Source organism: Oryctolagus cuniculus, chromosome 21, assembly GCF_964237555.1.
Source record: "Oryctolagus cuniculus chromosome 21, mOryCun1.1, whole genome shotgun sequence".
NCBI classification, from domain to species: domain Eukaryota; kingdom Metazoa; phylum Chordata; class Mammalia; order Lagomorpha; family Leporidae; genus Oryctolagus; species Oryctolagus cuniculus.
This window is the reverse complement of record NC_091452.1, coordinates 30,897,056-30,916,888: the sequence shown is the minus strand read 5'-3', so window position 1 is coordinate 30,916,888 and position 19,833 is coordinate 30,897,056. Positions and strand designations below refer to the sequence as shown.

The 19,833-nt window shown below is 54.1% G+C and overlaps 1 protein-coding gene across 5 annotated transcripts in view; it reads right to left on the bottom strand.

Annotated features, from left to right (window-relative positions):
* Window positions 1–19,833, bottom strand: part of CABIN1 (calcineurin binding protein 1) — a 135,788-nt gene that overhangs the window by 102,942 nt on the left and 13,013 nt on the right. For all 5 annotated transcript variants that reach the window (XM_051837084.2, XM_051837087.2, XM_051837088.2 and 2 more), the window contains exons 5-13: window positions 17,268–17,402; window positions 16,225–16,405; window positions 11,482–11,611; window positions 8,877–9,026; window positions 6,664–6,950; window positions 5,341–5,509; window positions 2,191–2,327; window positions 1,437–1,654; window positions 199–277 (exon numbers count right to left, since the gene is read on the bottom strand). In XM_051837084.2, the coding sequence (XP_051693044.2) occupies window positions 199–277; window positions 1,437–1,654; window positions 2,191–2,327; window positions 5,341–5,509; window positions 6,664–6,950; window positions 8,877–9,026; window positions 11,482–11,611; window positions 16,225–16,405; window positions 17,268–17,402 (1,486 nt within the window). The remainder of the gene's footprint in view (window positions 1–198; window positions 278–1,436; window positions 1,655–2,190; window positions 2,328–5,340; window positions 5,510–6,663; window positions 6,951–8,876; window positions 9,027–11,481; window positions 11,612–16,224; window positions 16,406–17,267; window positions 17,403–19,833) is intronic.

The window sequence follows — 19,833 nt, the reverse complement described above, 5'->3', positions numbered from 1 at the left end:
CTTCCTTCAATCCTGAGTCACAGCAGAAATAGGCAAGGGGCTCCCTCTGGACCCTGGACCTTGTCTAACTCTGACACGCCAACACAGAAAATATGCCCACTACAGATCTCAGTCTGAATTCCAGGACTCGGCCTCCCTGCTTCAGTGGCTGTGGGTTCAGAAAATCAGCGCCGGCATAGCACACAGAGTGCCTCCTACCTGCAGAGCTTCTGCCTTTGGTCAGCAGCCACTGGTCCAGCTGCAGCTCCATGCAGGAGAGAGACATCAGCATCATGTCCTGTGAGCCGGGCACAGAAAGGAAGGGGCCAAAGTCAAGGTGGGGTGGGAAGGAGCTAAAGCACAGTTCTTCCTTCTGCCTGCCTCCCATTTCCTGAGAATCTGTGGCTACTTACCAGGACATAAATGGAGGCACAAGAGCCTATGTCGGGACAAGACCCGTGAGGGCCATGAGACCTGCCTTCAGAGTCCCGAGGGACTGTCCTGGCCAAGAGGCAGCTCTGTCTTTGGCCACGTGCCAGACCAGATGCTGCACCCACACTACAGCTCTCATCCCTTAAAAGTGAACAGACCTCAAAGCATCCTTCTCAGGGCACTTGAGGAAGCTGAGGCTAGGGCAATACGAAGGCATCTGCCCAGCAGGCATTGCCGGGCAAGGATCAACCTGGTTTGCCTGGCACGGAAGCCACGACTCTGCTGCCCCCAGTGGGGGCATGCCCCTAAGGACATGAAGCTCTGTCACCCTGAGCTCCTCCACTTCCACTTCCTCAGGCAAGAAGACCCGAGAGCTCCCCACACTCTGCCTGGCATTTGGCACTCCACCTCAATGGCAGGGGGGACAGGAGCACCCTGAGTTCCCGTGGGCTCCAGGCGGCACTGAGTGGAGGAGCCCAGGTTGCAGAGTGCAGCAGGCAGACAAGACAGAGTAGGCTCAGCCCCCACAACACCCCTAGGCACCCTACTAAGCCTCTGCACGTCCACGTCCTCAGTAACAGTACCTGGCTGCACCAGCACAGCAGGGCGCCTCCCTTTGCAGCTGCTCCCGGCCAGCTCTCACGACCCAGGCCCTCCTCCCTGTGATGCCATGCCCTCGCATCCTATGTCCCAGTTCATCCTGTCAGCTCTGCCTCCAGAACCCCTCCTCCCGCTGCCAACACCACCACTGGCTCACTGGCTGGCTCCTGCCAGGCCCCTGTGTACCCATGCCTGCACCCCAATGTCCGCCAGGTAAGTATTCTACTCTCACCAGGGATCTTTGGAGAACAAACTGGGTCCCGTGACTTCCTGCCTCAGACCCCCCACCCCATCCCTCATCCCTAGGTTCCAGCCCACAAGTAGACACAGCCAGGATGCTCAGCACAGTGGGAGCCTCCTACCCACAGCAGGTGCTGTCCATGCCCACCCCGCCCCATCAATGCTGGCCCTCGCGAGGCCGCTACCTTGATGTGCTTGTTGCTGCAGTCCCTCAGCAGTGGGTTGGGCAAACTGGTGCTGTGCCTCCTCCAGCTGTGGTAGACGCTGAGCACCACCTCCGCCAGGCCGGGCGGCCACCTCAGCAGGAACTTGTGGCCCATGCCCTTGAGGTAGCGCATCATCAGCTCCAGGATGCCCCCGTTGGTCAGGTTCTCCAGCAGGAACTCGTGCACGTCTTGCTTCTCTGCCCGGGGAGGGAAAACAGCTTGAGCTGAAGGGAAGCCCCGCTCTTCGGGAGAGGAGAGCCTGTGTCCCCCTCCACCACCAGATGCAGTCAGAGCCGACTGGCATCGCAGTGTGGTGCTCTGGCCAGGCTGCGGGGATACACTATGTACAGGCCTCTCTGAGTCTCCACGCCCACGGTGGGCCTCCAAAGGGCCACTGCCAAGCTGCCATGGGCAGGGAATGAGATCGTGCCTGTAAGACACAGAGCACGGTCTGGCATGTGAGACACACTTTGAACGGCTGTGCTCACAGACAGTCAATGGACACAGCCAAGCCTCGGCACACAGCACTCAGGGAGCACAGCGAGGAAGGGCCTGCACACTTCAGCAGACATCCCGGCTGACCAAAGGGCTCAGGCCCAAGACAAACCTAAGCAGCCCCTTGACCACACTTTTAAAAAAAATCCTAGAATGATTCTTCCAGAATAAAATGTCAGCAAGCTACAGGACAGTGGGAGGAAGAATCCCCACCAACCGATCAGTGCTTGATTCCTACCAGATTCCATAAACGTGGCAGAGTCAAATGACAGCCTGTGGGGCCCCATGCTCGGGAAGCTCTCCAGTTTGGCTTCCGACTGAACTTCATAGTTATTAAAGGGATCGTCTTCCTCCTCAGGGTCCAGCTTTCTTAACCTGCGTGGAATACATCAAAAATCACCAAAGGGTGGACGCTCTGGCACAGAAGGTTAAGCTGCCGCTCGGGAAGCCTGCATCCCATATCAGAGTGCCTGGTTCTTGTCCTGGCTGCTCTGTGCTTCTGATCCAGCTTCCTACTAAAGCGTCTGGGAGGCAGCAGAGGACAGCCCACGTACTTGAGTTCCTGCCACCCACACGGGAGACCCACACAGAGTTTCTAATCCAGACTTCAGCCTGGCTCAGCCCTGGCTGTTGTGGGCATTTGGGGAGTGAACCAGAGATGGATGAATTCTCTCTCTTTCAGATAAATACATAAATAAATAAATCTATTTTTTTAAAAAAAAATCACAAAAGCTGTACCATATCATTCTGACACAAATATCTGAATTCTTGCTATTAGAGAAACTAAATATGAGCCAGGAAGGATGACCACAGTGGGTGGCAGAGTTTGGGACGCAGGTCTTGAGGAGGCAGTGTCTCTCCAGGGCTTTGTGGGCTGATAGCTGGTCTGTGCCCTTACTTATTTAAGCAACAAAGGATTACTGAGCCCCAGCCATGTGCCAGGCCCCAAGCGAAGTGCCAGAACACAGCTCTAAGTGGGGCAGAGCCTAACTTCTTAAGTGGTAGGCAGACAATAAACAGTGTGCAGAAACCAATGACCCAAGTAAGCACTAGCCACAACAGAGTGCTTAAAACTGAGGATTGGGGCCGGGCTGTGGCACAGTGGGTTAATGCCCTGGCCTAAAGCACTGGCATCCCATATGGGCATTGGTTCTAGTCTCAGCTGCTCTACTTTCGATCCAGCTCTCTGCTATGTCCTGGGAAAGCAGTGGAAGATGGTCCAAGTACTTGGGCCCCTGCACTCGCGTGGGAGACCTGGAAGAAGCTCGTGGCTCCTGGCTTCAGAGTGGAGCAGCTCTGGCCATTGCAGCCATCTGGAGAGTGAAATATCAGATGGAAGACCTCTCTCTTTCTCTGCCTCTCCTCTCTGTATAACTGTGCCTTTCAAATAAAGAAGAGAAGAGAAGAGAAGAGAAGAGAAGAGAAGAGAAGAGAAGAGAAGAGAAGAGAAGAGAAGAGAAGAGAAGGGGAGGGGAGGGGAGGGGAGGGGAGGGGAGGGGAGGGGAGGGGAGGGGAGGGGAGGGGAGGAAGGGAGGAAGGGAGGAAGGGAGGAAGGGAGGAAGGGAGGAAGGGAGGAAGGGAGGAAGGGAGGAAGGGAGGAAGGGAGGAAGGGAGGAAGGGAGGAAGGGAGGAAGGGAGGAAGGGAGGAAGGGAGGAAGGGAGGAAGGGAGGAAGGGAGGAAGGGAGGGAGGAAAGAAAGAAGGAAGGAAGGAAGGAAGGAAGGAAGGAAGGAAGGAAGGAAGGAAAGAAAGAAAGAAAGAAAGAAAGAAAGAAAGAAAGAAAGAAAGAAAGAAAGAAAGAAAGAAAGACTCTTAAACATTTATTAAAAAAAAAAAAAAAAAAACACCTGAGGGTCACAGGGCCCTGCGCTGGAGAACAGGCCTGCCTCACAAAGAAGCAGGACAAGCAGCAGCACCGAGGGACGGGTCAGAGGGCGCCCGAGAGTTCTAAGGGCCTCAGGGGAGCCCGGTGAGCCAGGACAAAGTGGATGGGTGGTAGCAGTTGAGGCATACGTCAGGCTCATCTGAGCTCAGTCCCTTTGTGGCTCCTCCTACAGCTCTGGGGCTGGCCGTCTTGGGACTCGGGAGGTCTCTCCCTGCAGGCAGTATTCTTCAAACACCTGCCAAGGACCAGGTCTGAGGCATCCCCGTGGCTTCCCGCAGCCCAGGCCTCCTGCAGCATAAACACCCAGGGCACTCTTCACTCATGCCCTGCACACGTCAGCCGAGCCGTCGCACTGCTCTTGTCTAATGATCTGAAGAAACGGACAGTACGAGTGGCAGGAAAATGAAGAACTCGAAGACAAGAGCAAAGGATATGTCCTCCCTCTGAGGGTGCTAGGCAACAAGACTCAGAGACAGAGGACAGTGGGGCCAACAGGAGGCTGGGGTCAGCTCTCGGGGTCAGCAACCAGAGCACAGTCGCGCGATCTTCCTGAGGCACCACGCCAGGCACACAGTGGCGCTGCATCCATCAGCCGCTGACAGGGAACCTGAACTCTGCACGTTGCCTTCACACAGAAAGGAAGAAAGGCAACGACTCAAGAGAAGCAGGGCTCTCGCCATACAGTGGATTTACCGGCCACCCACACCTTCCGCTCCTCCTTCACTCTGCCGTGAGCACCGCTGAAATACAGTCAGTGGCACACTAAGACAGACAGCACATTGATGGCAGCCCATGGTTCCTCCCAAACTCCTCTGCAGGAACCAAGAAGGTGTTAAAAAGGTGTAAAACCCCAGACATGGGAGATAGAAGTGCCAGCCAACAGCCAGGAGGCAGAATGCGATGCCCAGAGTGAGTGAGTGAACTGCGTTCTCCCCTCAGCTTCACAAACCCTAAGGCCGTGACGCCTCTGACGGAGGTGAGAAGGCAAGGGCCAGAAGCAGGACTGGGCGGAAGCTCGGTGAGGAACAGTGGGGACCAGGGGCCTGGCACCTTCTCCTCCTGCGGGGGCTTCTCCATGGGACCCTAAGAACCAGGAAAACCCTGGAATGCTTTACAAGCTCCTGCTTTGCCTTCTTGGAATGCAGAAAATTCCTTTGGGATTTCAGGGAGCACACACTCAGGAAAGCAGTGGGAAGCGCCCTTCTGTGGGGCTTTCACAGGCATCTGCACCTGACACCGCGCAGCCCACCCCCACCACAAGGGGGCATCTGTAGCTGCACAGAGACAGACTCTGTGGCCTCCAGCATCCCGATCTGTGCCTGGCCCCAACAAGATCAGTGAGTCACAGCCCCTGTCTTCAAGAAGTTTAGAGGCGAGAAAAATCCAAGATCCCAATCTAGTGGGATCTAGGCTTCAGGCGTCTGCACAGATGTTACTGGAAAACCAAGGAGGTGATGGGATGAGAAAGGCCATTGGTGGGGTGGGCTGGTGGTGTGCAGCGTACCTGGATGGCAAGAACTTCACCAGAAGCTCCTGGAAGTCTACTTTCTCTTCTTTTTTACACTTGGTGTTCCGGACACGCGCAGACCTCCGCTTTGCTGTCTCTCCACTCTCTTCTGCGATTTTCTTCCGCTTTACCCCTTTCTTGGACTTATCTCCCCCAGAGACATCACCTTTACAAAGAAAGCAAATTAAAGCTTACAGGGTAGGAGGGGAGACCGTACACACAGACCCGTCAGCCCCTCTCTCACAATTCTGCCAGCGTTACACTTCTGTTTGACACTCACATCTTCCTCCTCTCCTTCAATAGCGGAGAGTCTGAGCAAGATTAATTTGAAACCCTTTAACTCTCATCCCCTTCTTGAAGTCACAAGACTCACAAGCCAGATCTCAGGATTCCTTTTCACAGCCACGGAATGCCACGGTCTCAGAGGAAAAGAGCTGTGCGGCCTGTCACTGGACCTGGCATGGACGGAGCAGGAGACACTGACCCTACCCAGGACCTCCGAGCCCCGGTGACAGGAAAAGAGCAAGAGAACTTGGCTTGAATCACATGGAGAGCAGAAGGATGTCATGTATGATTAGGCAAAGTCAGCAACAACCATGTGCGTGTCCATGCACCAACTTCTTTAACTTCCAGACATTCTTTTATTCAGCAACAGAAATTAAGAAAAGGCTTGGAGACTGGCATTGTGGTGCAGCAGGTTAAGCTGCCACTTACAAAGCCAAAATTTTGTATTAGAAAGCAGGTTCGAGTCCCGGCTGCTCAGCTTCCGATCCAGTCCCCCGCTGATGGCCCACGTGTGTGGGACCCTATCACCTACATAGGAGGCCTGGATGGAGTTCCAGGTTCCTGACTTTGGCTGGAACAACCCCTGCCACAGTAGCTGTTTGGGGAGTGGGCCAGCAGATGGAGAATCTCCCTCTCTCTCAACCTCTCTGTCATTCTGCATTTCAAATAAATAGATAAATCTTTAAAAACAAAAGAAAAAAAAGGCTTAGGAACTAGACCTCTGTCAGTTTTTTTAGTAACTCTAGTGATAACAAAAACTAAGTAGAAGTAGTATAAAAATACACAACTACAGTGGCAGCTTGACTAACCATTTTTGAAAGTCTAAGAACCTAGAAACAATGGCTAGCAAGAGAACAGGGACTCTGCCACTCTCAATGCCTCAATGGCCTGGGGCACTGTCCAGGAGCAAGAGCTGCGAGCCTGAGCCCCCAGGCCCTTCCAGGGCTGAAGTGGCCAGTGAGCAGGCTGGAGGCTCCCCTGTGGGGCTGGGCTCCCGCTGTACTCGAGCCATGACATCCAACATGGCCTGCTTACCCACAGGGGTGCCTGTCTCCAGCAGGCCAGGACTGTGCAGCGGGAAGCTGGCTGTAGCCACGGAGGCGTAGGAGAGCACAGGCTCAGCCACAGCCACCGTGGGGTTGGCACTGACGGGACTGGCCTGGATCACACTGACAGGCGTCATCACCATGGAAGATGCCAGCGGCTGGCTGGGGTCCTGGTAGTCAGACAGGTCGATCCTCTTGCCGAGGCTGGGCCGCGGGGGCTCACAGGTGGTGAGGTGGTTGTACATGGCCAGCAAGCTCTCTCCGAGGCACTTCCAGCTGCAAGGACAGGGCCACCGCACAGTTAGCAACCTCACTGGGGCAGCCGTGGCACAAGGCGGACTGACCTGCGGAGAGGCAGCAGAGGTGCTCCCAGAGCCGCCACATCCCTAGGGCTAGCAGGTGGAGTCGAGGTGTGGTCCCTGCTGAAACTGACTTGAGTCTAACACAGCTAAGGTGGGGCACCCTGAGCTGGAACTGAGTGTAGGCCTGGCACTCTCCCACCCCTCACTCCAGCAGAAGCCCCTGAAATCTCTCAGCCTAAGGTACCTTCAGATACAACCAGGCAGGAAGGAAAACCATAGTCTGGCTCTCAAAGCCCCTTCCTCACAAGGAGGAAGCCCTGACACCCGTGGCATCGCTCAGCCACCACTTAACAAGCCAATGCCAGGCTGACACACCGAGCCTCTCTCTCCTATGTCCACTTGGCCCTCAGCTGCACAGGGGGTGGCCGTGGTGCCAGTTCACAGCTCTTTCCCTTCCAGTCACATCACCACGAGCCCTTCCAGGGTCCTAAGGCCTTTTCCTTTTCACTGTAACAGGGAGGCATCCCAGGACCCTTTCAGAAGCCCACAACTCTGTGTTTGGGAAGCCCACTCTCAGATGGGATGAGGACCCTGACAAGCTAACAAAACAAGGGGGAGGGCCCTGACGAGAGTCCCAGAGCAGCCCTGTCTTCCTGTGCTCGGGCATGAAAACATTCCTGAGAAACTGCACCTGCTCAAAGTCACAACTCCTCGTAACAGCAGCAGCCAGAGCCAGCCCTCCCTGAGCAGGTGCTACGCTGGATCTACGCACAGCCCCCAGGTTCTGTTCTCTTACCATGATGACCCCACAAGAGGAGCATGCTGGCCTCCCCCTTTTTAGGGAGCTGCATGTAATGTCCCCAAGGGCTGGACCCATGTCTGCCTGCCCTGTGACAGGAACTCCAGACTACTGTGACAGTGCCTCTGAGTGAGGGGCAGGGAGGCAGAGAATGGCACACTGACACAAAGGCAAGGCAAATTTAAAGATTCAAGACATAATGTCAGAGAGGCTGGTGCTGTGGCGCAGCAGGTTAAAGCCCTGGCCTGAAGCACCTACATCCCATATGGGAGCCAGTCTGAGTCCTGCTTGCTCCTCTTCTTATCCAGCTCTCTGCTATTATCTGGGTTAGCAGCAGAAGATGGCCCAAGCCCTTGGGTCCCTGCACCCGGGTGGGAGACCTTGACGAAGCTCCTGACTCATGACTTTGGATCAGCTTGACTCCAGCCGTTGCAGCCATTTGGGGAGTGAATCAGCACATGGAAGATCTCTCTGTGTCTCTACCTCTCTCTGTAACTCTTTCAAATAAATAAAAATAAATCTTAAAAAAAAAGATGATGACTTAATATCAGAAACTTTAAAACAGCAATTGAACACTAGATCTCACTAGGGTATTAAACCACACCCACCCCAGTGGACCACCCACTAACACCAGCTTGCTTGACCTGGAGAGCAAGGATTCCGCTGAGGCTCATGCTGTGGGCACCTTGCACCGCCCTGGAGGGGGAACACAAAAGTAAGGGCCAGGGAAGCCAGCCCTGGGCCCAGCTCCAGCCTCCCTGCCTCACTGCTCTGAGCCTGGGTTCCTCCTGGCAAATGCCAGCTTCCTTTTCTCCTCTGAGTAGGGCAGAATACGGGGGTCCTTCAGCAAGGCGGCAGGTGGCTGGAGTCCACAACGATGACAGCATGGAAGAACTCAGGCTGGCTTACTCTAGAGCGAGCCGACCTGCTTCCCAGAAGTCAACCAGTAGGTGGGCGCCTCTGGCTATCCTGTGCCTGGCCCCTGCCCACACCACCAGACCAAGGGTCAGGCCTCAGGGTCTCTCCACACTGTGCAGGGCAGTGGCCCACATCAGGGTCCAGCAGCCAGTGCACCACTCGCAGGGATGCTGGACGACCTACGTGAAGAAGGGGATGGGCTGCACCAGCTTCAGGTCTGGCTCCTTCTCCCGCACGATCAGCGCCTGCCTCTTCTTCCGCAGCCCTAGGGCTTCATCCACGATGGCCTGCGCCTCCGCCGTGCTCACAGACACACCATGGATGGACATGTCACTACAGTGCAGAAGGGGAGAAATTACAATGTTACAAATTCAAGCCAAGGAGGACATTGATAGGCGGGGATGTACTTAAGTTAACACCCTGTAATCTGCATTGGTTCTCCCCTCAAACAAAATAACCACTTGAGTCTGGCCTCAGAAGGGCAGTAATTAGCACCGCTAGTTTCCACATAAACTGGAAACGACTAATGCTCTTTTTCCTTCAACAGCTCAAAACTGAGCAGACCAAGTACCAGCACAGTATCTGAAAAGCCATGGAAAACAAAACCTCTCAGTGACTTATAGAAGATTTTAAAGAATGTAAATGCCTCATACTACCCACCCCAGAAAAAGCCATCAGACATGCACAGCTCACCAAAGTCTATCATATCCCCAAAACACAGACAGTGTGGGAGCTCGGGGGCCTCTGGTGCCTTGCACAGCCCCATCTCTGCCTGCACTGTCCTGACTCCTCCCCCAGGGAGGTGGCCACCACATGAGCCCCTCACTGAGGAACTTACCTCTTTCACGTGTTTGTCACCTACCCCCTCCAAGAAGATTCCTTCTCTTGGGACAGATGTGAACAAGGAGCATACTCTCACTGGGGACAGGCACTGAGACACAACCACAGCTCCTCCCCCGCAACCCCGCCACGAAAGAGGCATGCCATTAAGTAGCAGCGAGGTGATCCAGGACATGGAGCATGAGGAGGAGCAGGCCAGCACAGGTGGAGAGATGGGAAGACAGCATTCCAGGAGATGGTGCAGTGGGAGCCAGCAGGTGGGGCAATGCTCAACGGGGCCAGGTCTGGAACCTGGCGGGGACTTGGGGCAGCTGTAATCAAAAAAGCCTGAGGGACCGGCATTGTGGGTTAAGCTGCAGCCTGTGACGCCGGCATCCCTGTCAGAGTGACGGTTCAAGTCCTGGCTGCTTCACTTCCAATCTAGCTTCCCATTAATATGCCTGGGAAGGCAGCAGAAGATGGCCTACATCCTTGGGCCCCATCTGTCCATATGGGAGTCCAGGATGGAGTTTGGGGCTCCTGGTTTCAGCCTGGCCCAGACTTGGCTGTTGTGGCCATTTGGGGAATGAACCACAGATGGAGGATCTCTGTCTCGCCCTCTCTGTCACTCTCTGCCTTGTTTATAAATGAATGAATGAACATATTTTTAATTAAATTTTACGTAAGCAGCAGCTGCCTGAGGGAGAAGCAGGAGGTGAAGCGGGACGTGGAAGGCAGCTGAGTGCAGGCTTTGTCCTGGAAGGCAAGACTTACAACACTGAACCTGGGCGGCACTGGGAACAATCCCTGGCAAGGGGAACTGACGGAGGCCAGTGGGCAACAGGTTGCCACACATCCAAAGGACAGCCAGCAAGCAGAGCCGGCAAGACAACTGGAAAGGAGGGTAGCGGGTGGCCCAAGTGCTATCGTGCTGTATTTATCTTGGTTTTCATGCAGAGCTCCTGGCTCAAATCCCAGCCCAGGAAGGTCCCAGGACCCTTCTCACAGAGAGCAGTCCTGCCCACATCCTTGAGGAAGGAATGCTGAGGACTCTGCACAGGCCTTGTGGGTTCCCCACCAGGGTTATTAGCATTAGACCACACTTCTTTTGTCCAATCACCTTTCTACAAGGCCGCCCATGCTTCAATCATGCCTGTGCAACGAAGTCTCTTTGAACCCAAAAGCAGTTCAAAGAGCTTCAGAATGGCTGAACACAGGCAGGTCCCCAAAGGGCAGTGTGCCCAGGGGGACATGGAAACTCCCCGCCTTTCGCCCTCCCTTGCCCTGAACATTTCTTCCTCTGGGTCCTCCATACTATCCTTAAACTGGGGATGGGGCAGTGGAACCCCCACTTACAGCCCAGCGGTCAAAAGCACAGGTAAAGTCACCTGGGGCAGGCGACTGTGTGATGGGATGCTTATCTCCAGACAGACAGTGTCAGCAAGCTGGCTGGCTGAGGCTGCGGCAGGAAACGCAGCCCTGGAGCAAAGGGGCCCCGCCCACAGGAGGATGAGCCTGGGGAGGGGCTGGGTGCAACTTGACCTTCACCAGCCCCATGGGGACAGTGCTACAGCTGAAATATGAATCGTTCCCCCAAACTCATGCAGGAGCTTAAATCCAAAGTCAGGAGTTAGTGGTATTAAGGGGTGAAAATTTCACCTGAGCGGTGTTTAGGGGCAGGACCTTTGGGAATGATTACATTGTACCAGGTCATTAGGGTGCAGCCCCCACGAGTGAATCACAGCAGTTTCATAAGGAGAAAGAAAGAGACTACACGGAGATGCACACGCATTCCCAGCATGACGAGGGCCTCCATCAGCACCTGTGCCACGCTATCTGAAGGGCCTTGGACCCTCAGCACTGTGAGTTACAATAAACCTCTCTTCTTCCCGAGCTAGCCTGCCTCAGGTGTTCCATCTCCCAGACCCTCAGAGGGGCGCAGACCCACAGGGGAGGAGGCAGGACTGACCATCTGAGAAACATTCGCAGGGAGTCCCTGCGGAGACAAGGCTGCTCCTCGAAGATCTTCTCCTTGAGCACCAGCCCCTTGCTGTAGCGGCAGTCCTTCTCCAGGGCTTTGCAGATGAAGTACAGACAGGCTGCCGGGGAAACAAACAGTCACAGCTTCTGATACTGCGCTGGGAGCTGGCCTCCAGTCACAACAGGAAAACACCCCGCTCTGGAGGCGAGGAAACGCAGAGTGAATAGTGACGGCACGCCCCCTTAGCTGATCCAACCAGGAAGTACTTCTGGAAACAGGACTACCCACCATAGATGGGGCACATACCAACTCTGCCCGCAGAGAGGCCACGGATCCTCTAGCGGACCGCGGGCCTCCCACGCAGCCCAGCGGGATCACTTGGAGGAACTGCTACCGAACACCCACGCGGCTCTCAGGGGTTCACTACTGGCTGATGGGAAGACGGCCTTCAGAAACCCCAAAACCACTCTGTGCCACACAGGGGCCTGGCTAAGTAACATTTGGCCAACACACATGGTGGGTGGCAAACAGCCACTGCACAGATGGCAGAGGCCGTCTGCTCACTGACCAGAAAGAGGGCCATGAGGCAGCACCAAGAGGCAGGGGCAACACGCACGCATCATGCGACTCCATTTATCCACAGAAAAGTAGCTTCTTTTGTTTCTGCTTACCTGTATTTTCCAATTTTTTTTAACTGTTCTTAAAGTTACTGCCTACATTTTAAGATACGTCTGTCATTCACATCCATGTGCTAAGGAGCCAAGTACTGGTAAGGAAAGGCTGTACCAAGTCCAGCTCCTCCAGGAGTGGAGACAGTAACAGGTAACTAACCCGCGTGGACTCACAAAGCAGAACTCCAGCGTGAATTATGAAAGCCATTAGCACTGGAGAACGTGGCGACACAAGGCCCCCGTGGCCTCCATGCTGCCAGCTCACACCTGGGAACACACAGGGACACGGCGTGCTGCAGGAGGGTCTAGGTCCACTCTGCCTGGGCACCGGGACCACTCCCGTGCCCTGCTCAGCTCCGCAGTTTGGGTGTGGGAGGGCTGCAAGCCACCCCTAACCAGAAGAAGAAAGAACCGAGGCCTAAGGGCCAAAGAGGGAAGAAGGCCAGAGCAGGCTGGAGATCTGAGCATGGTGATCCTGGGAGAGGAGAGGAACCTGGGGGCTCTCCGTGTGCCACGGCCAGACAGGGCAGAGCCTGGTCAGTGTTCAGAGGGGGCCACAGCCCCCAAGGCACGCCAAAGCTATGCACCCCAGGGGCAGGGAGGGGTCTGCACAGTTCCAGCAAGGCCCTGTGGTTTGAGCTGCTTGATAAGACAGCCTACAGGGGTCTTCCTCAGACAAGCAAGGGACACTGTGGGGCCAAAGTGGGGCCCAAGGAGTGGCCATCAGCGACTTTAAGAGGAGAAACTGGGAGGCCCTGAGCATCTGGACATGCTGATTCTCAGTGGGCAGCTGAGCTGCGGTGAGCTGAGCTCCCCAGTTGTGTGACAGAAACGGCCTGCAGGGAACAAGTTGGGGCAGTGGGCCTAACCACAACAGCACCCCTGCCTGTTCATCCCAAAGACGTAAGGCACGATGGAGAGGAGATGGAACAGGCTGCTTTTGATGTCTGGTGTAAATGAGTAGAAAGTCTACCAGGGCTCTCAGGGACTCCCACAGACACGTGGGTCGGTTCAGTCCCTGCCATGGTGAATTCATGTCTGTTTGGGCCACACGGTGTGCAGATTTTTTGGCCAAGGCCTCCTTTGAGTGTTTCTGAGATGGTGTCTGGGATGAGAGTCCCACTTCAGTGGACAGGCTGAGCATGGCAGGTGCCCTCCCCAGTGTGAGCGGGGCTCCTCCCGTCACTTGAAGGCCTGGAAAAAACCAAAGGCCGGCCTTGCCAGAGCCACAGAGGCTCCGTCTAGCCTGACTGCCTTCCAGATGAGACACCAGAAGCTAAACCTCCGGAAGAAGAGACTGCTCGCGTCCATGTTGGGTAGGAAGGCAGACGCTAGCCTCTGTGTGTGGGAAGGGCCAAGCAACAAAAACGGGAAGCTGGCGAGGCTCAGGGAGGGGAAAACCTAGAAGGCAGCCTTGAAGCAGCCCAGCATTTACACATCGGAGTCTTGCCCTTGTCCCTCTGCCTTCCCCTGCAGACACCTCAGAGAAACCTTCCTAGGTCCAAGATTACTGCCCACATGAAAACCCCTGGAAGGAGGAATTCACAAAGTCCACCCCCATAACATCCCAGAAGGCAATGGAGGGGAGAGAGAAAACGGCGGGCCCGAGTCCGTCAAACTCCAGTCTGAATGCAGGCTGGACTCCCAGCTCTTCGTGAGAGGCCCAGTGGTCCATCAGGTGCATTCTCTTCACGAGACTTCGCTAGCACAATCTCTGTCCCACATCTTACAGGAAGACAAGGATCTCCGTGCCAGCTGTCCCTGGTAACAAAAGTGCTGGCCCACAGAAGTGCCATATTTTACAGGCAGGAGTGAAATACGAGGCAAGCTGTGGGATGGGTGCATATGTGTGTCGGAAGATGTATACAAGACCGTTCACAGCAGCATGCTGCAAAGGCCAAATGGGGAAATAACTCAGATGTCCACGCACAGGACGGTTAAACTGCACAGGCCCACGAAACAGAATACACAGCAATAAAAAAGATCTCGGGAACACTGCACTCTATATGGGCATGCTCAAAGCCAGGGCAAGCAGAGGAGCCAAGCTGAGAAGGAAGGAATGGAGGCAGGCTGTGAATATTATGTACTATCCTTTGAAAAAGGGAAGAAGGATCCAAAGGTGATTCAAAGATCATCAGGGCTAGCACCAGGGCACAGGGCTAGTTTCTTAAGAGGTGGGGTCTTCTCTCCAGTTTCGACAGCTCTGTGGTTTAGATAGCAGCCTGCGTGTTCACCAAAGGCACAGGCATTGGGGGCTCAGCCCTCAGTGTCTTATGTCAGTGGACAATGACTTCATGGTCAGTAGACTAAGGGAGACACCTGACACAATTAGGGGACCAGGAGTGAGAATTTGATGCAGTGGTTAAGATACTGCTTGGGACATCTTATATCCCACATCAGAGTGCCAGGGATCTAGTCTCAGCTCTGCTTCAGATGCTGGTTTCCCCTGGGAGGCGGCAGGTGATGGCTCAAGAACTTGGGTCCCTGCCATACACATGGGAGACTTAGACAGTTCTAAGCTCCTGGTTTTAGCCAGGCTCAGCCCTGCTGTTATGGGCATTTGACAAGTGAACGAGTGGATGGAACATCTGCCTGCTTTCCTCATCTTTCTCTCTTTCAAATAAAAATGAAAATAAATTTAAAAAGGAATTCTGGGGCCCAGTGGGAGGTCTCTGGGTCGCTGGAAGTGTGCTGTCAGAAGGCAGTTCCTGTGAGAGGGCTGATTATTCCAGCCAAGTCTGGCCCAGCTCTCCTCTCTGTTCCCCCACTCACCATGTGATCCTCCCCCTGCATGCATCCTGCCATCCACTGTCCTCATCAAACATCAGACCAAGAGCAGACCAACGGGGCTGCCTGATCTCGGATGTGAATGTCACGTCCCCCACCCCCAAACGGTCAGCAGAAATAAACCTTCTTCCTCAGTAGTTCCTCTCAGGTATTTCTAAAGTAATGGAAAGCTGATTAATACACATAGGCCAGCATGTCCGCATCCAGCACCTCAGAGCTGGGGAGAGGCCAAACCACAGGGGTGCCACGTGCTGAGCCCAGGAGGCCTGGAAGGTGGAGCATGAGATCAAACCACTCCTGAGTGTCAAAACCAAATGCAATTTGCCTTGCTGAGTTCTGGACTTGTACGGGACCTGTCACTGCTTCCTTCTTTCCTAGTTCTCCCTCTCAGGACAGAAATGTCCACCGTATGTCTGCGTCACAACTGTATTCTGGAGCACGTAACTTATCTGGCTGTGCAGGCTCACAGCTGCAGAGGAACTTTGCTTCAGGCTGGATGGCACCTTGAATGTCAGCCACATGAGGTCTGGATGACAGTCAGATGAGACTCAGGACTCCAGACTTTGGAACTGATGTGGGGACAAGTCAAGAGACTTTTGGAGGTGTTAGGGTGGAATGAATATATTTTGCATGTAAGAGAAATAAATTTTGAGAGCCAGGGATGAACTCCTATGAACTAAATGTTTCTATCTCCCCAAAATTTGTATGTTGAAGCCCTAATCTCCAATGTGATGGTATCTAAAGGTGGAATCTTTGGGAGGTAATTAGGTTTATATGAGATCATTAGGGTAGATTAGTGGCTTCTAAGAGGAAGAGACCAGATCGCTCTCAGTCTGTCTCTCTCCGTCTCCATCTGTCCTTTACCCTGTCTCTCCTCACACCACGTGAGAAAACAACTAGAAGATGGCCTCCTGCAAACCCTGGAGACAGCTGAGATCAGACAGGGAATCTGCCAGCACCATGATTTTAGACTCTCAAGCCTCAACATTGTGAGCAATAAACTTCTATTGTTTAAGCCATCTGTCCACGGAATTCTATTAAATCAGCCCAACGACAGGATGAAATGAGACAGCCAACGAGAAAGTCACTCAGAGAACATGCTACTTATTACCATAAAGCATCCACTAAGAAAAAAAAAAAAAAAAAAGACAAGCCCAATAAAACAGGCACGTAAACATTCTCCCTGAGTCTGGCAGAAAGTCCCTTAGAATCAACCTTGGCTTCCCGCTTACCCAGGCCACAGAACGGGAGCAAGCACTGAAGTCTGACTCACTTGTGTAATCGCTGAGGGTGTACAAGACAGTGATGAGGTTGTCCAAGCAGGGCCAGTGATCTGGATTGCACCGCAGTCCTTCCTCAAAAGCATGGCGTGCCAGGGGCAGCCGGATGAGCCTCAGGGCCACGTGTCCGATTTTATACCAGAGGCTGACGTCCGTGGAGTCCAGCATCACTGCCTGGAAGCAGCACAAGCAGAGGTGCACACATTCACAACTCTTGCTGAACAGGCACCCAGGGACAAGAGGGCTACAGCACAGTCCCAGCCAGCCACACCCCAGGTCAAGACAAAAGAGGCACGACTGTCTTAGGGCTGACTAGCAAGGTCTCACCTTTCCAGGAGCACACATTTCCAAGGCCCAGAGAAATGGTACATAAAAAGTTATACGGATCATTTGCTTGCTATATACTGTAGATTTGATTAGTATCCCTTATATACATAGCAGATAAAAGAACCAAAAGGCATAGAATGAAAGGAAAATATCTGGGATTCTAGATTTATGACGTGCTCTGGAGGCAGACCCTAATGCACACCACAGCTCCAACACGGACTAGCGGCAGGATCCTGAGCCTGTGCTTCCTCACAAGACGGCGTGAGTCGGGGCACACAGGGAAAGCGTGGCGCGTGGCGCCTGGCACCCGGGCGAGGGTGTGAGTCGGGGCACCAAGGAAAGCCTGGTGCCTGGCGCACGGGCAGTGCCCACAGTGACAGTGACACAGAAACACTGGCAATGCTATTGGGTGTTTGGTGACAAGCTCTATGCAGACCAACTCATTTATGTTCCACAGTTACCCCTTTATTACTCCCAGCATACACTGACAGACACCTGGTTCAATAGCCCACGGTCACATGCGCACTGAGTGGCCAAAGAATTCTCTGTTTCGAAGCGTGCTCCCCCCGACTCCTGCTCGCCAGGCCCATCTGTACCCACTGTTACCACCACTGCTTGGTGACACCACTATAAACCCTTCTTTGTGGCTGAAAAACCCAACCTCATCACTCCACCAACAGCCTCTGAAATACTGAGGACAAGACCGCACCTCCAGGTAGAACTCCATGGCTGTCTCCAGGTCCTCTCTCTGGGCTGCCAGCTGGGCCAGGTTCTTGTAGGTGGAATACTTCAGTATCAGCCCAGGGTGCTTCAAGCCCTCCTTCTCATCACCTGATGAAACTGCCTGGGAACAAAACAAGCAGCAACAGCGACACTGAGGCCGTGAACATTCAGCAGGCAGTCAGGAGGGTAGCTGTCCAGGCTGGCCTCTGCCAACAGGCCCTTGCGCCAGTACAGCGCCCCCCTCCACTGGGAGCCAAGGTGCGGCACCAGGTGTTCCTGGAAGACCCTTCAGCTCCAATCACACAAGGAAAAGTCAGACTCGGAGGCAGTTTGCAGACAGTCTGAGCACCAACAGAGGGACTCCTCCCCACCACCACTGCCATGCCTGATGGTTCCATTCACAGCATCAGGGAGCTGGCCAGCAGCTCCGCACGCAGGTCTGAAGGTGGGACCACGTGTGAGGCTGCCTGGGGGCAGCAGGCAGGGCTGGAAGCTTCACCCCAGGTACTGCTGGATTAGGAGCTGGAGGTGAGCTCTCAGCTCGTAAGTCATCACGTGACAGTGACGAGTTACTGTAGCGGCAAAGTTCCTGTCTGTGAGACCTCTAGAAAAGAAGCACAATACTTCCTATCAGACGTGGACGTAAGCCCAGAGCTTAAGGACTGTAAGCATGCTTCATTTAAAGTTATTTTCACTACAGCTCAGAAAACCTACCTTCTGAGAAAATACGGATTAGAAAACTAGTGGGGGCCGGCGATGTGGCGCAGAGGGTTAAAACCCTGGCCTGAGGCGCTGGCATCCCATATGGGCGCTGGTTCAAGTCCCGGCTGCTCCTCTTCCCATCCAGCTCTCTGCTATGGCCTGGGAAAGCAGTGGAAGATGGCCCAAGTCCTTGGGCCCCTGCACCCTCATGGCAGACCCAGAAGAAGCTCAAGGCTCCTGGCTTCAGATCAGTCCAGTGCCAGCCACTGTGGCCATTTGGGGAGTGAACCAGCGGATAAAAAACCTCTCTCTCTCTCTGCCTCTGCCGCTCTGTAACTCTGCTTTTCAAATAAAAATAAATAAATTTTAAGGAAAAAAAAAAAAAACTACTGCTCTAACCACAGGACAAAGAGTAAAACATCTTCTAACAGAAAAACTCACTGGCACGAGGGCACCCTTACCAGGGGTAAGTTCACTCCCAGACTTGCCCTGGGACAGTGGTTTCAACACACTGTTCTTCCAGGTGGAAGCCAAGGACACGCCACGCCTCGGGAGGTACCCCAACGAACCCCAGAAGCTGCCCGGGAGCTCTGGAGGCCCTTCCTCAAGCAGACTGAGAGGTTCACATCAAGCCCCATCTGCTCTTTTCTCTCGTCGTCTGACTTAGTCCATAAAAAGGTCCCCAAGAGCCAGCGAGCCAGGGCAGGACCTCAAGCCTCTGCCCCTCCAGGTGGAGGACTCCTCCAAAGCCAGTGTGAGCCGGCTGGGAAAGGCTGGGTGGGTCAACCTGGCAGCAACACCCGTGGCCAACCGCTGCTGGCCACAGACACTCTGCACCACTGGCCGGTCGCCGACAGGCTGCCCCAGCCTCTCTGGACACCAGCAGCCAGGCTGCCCGCTCAGGAGTCAGCTGCAGCCCATGAGCTGTTGGTGTCAGCTGCCTGTGAAGCACCAACACCACATGAAATGCAGTTTTTCTTTACTTTTCAACTGCTTACAATGAGCACGTTTTACTTTTATAAGCAAGGGGCAAGATACTAAAATAATCTTTCAGGACTAAAAGTGGGAGCCGGTGCTGTGATGTAGTGGGTTAAGAGGCTGCCAGCGGCGCTGGCATCCCAAATGGCTGCTGGTTTGAGTCCCGGTGGCTCAACTTCCGATCCAGCTCCCTGCTGATGTGCCTGGGAAAGCAGCGAAGGGTGGCCCAAGAGCTTGAGCCCTCCTCCCATGTGAGAGACCCAGATGAAGCTGCTGGCTCCTGGCTTCAGCCTGGCCCAGCCCTGGACATTGCAGCCATTTGAGGGAGTGAACCAGCAAACAAAAGATCGCATTCTGTCTCTTTCTCTCTCTAACTCTATCTTTCAAATAAATAAATCTTAAAAAAAAAAAAAAAGACTAAGTGAAATACAGAGAGAAGCACTCATCTATGACTCTGAGGCAGACACATGGTCCATACCACCTGTTGAGTGCAGAGCCCAGGGGTATCAGCTGTGTACCTAGATAGCCCACTTGGCACCGTGCTTACCTGTTCACATCTCTGAGGCCATTCCCCGTGGGCTGAGAGGGAAGACCCACTCCTAAAACACGCTCAGCACCAGACCCCCCTCACTGAACAAATTCTTTCCTTCCCTCTGGGCTCTCACTCACTTCCAACCAATGCGGAAGGAGTAGATCACAATGCCCATGAGCCTAATTCCAAGGCACTGTAGCCAGCAATGAAAATCTCGACAAGCATCTAATTAGGAATGTGAGGCTGCACACTGAGTGAGAGAAGGGACAACGCTTCCTAGAGACAGTTAGAACTCAGCACTCCCACTCCTCAGAGGCAGAGCCACACAGAGGCAGGACTT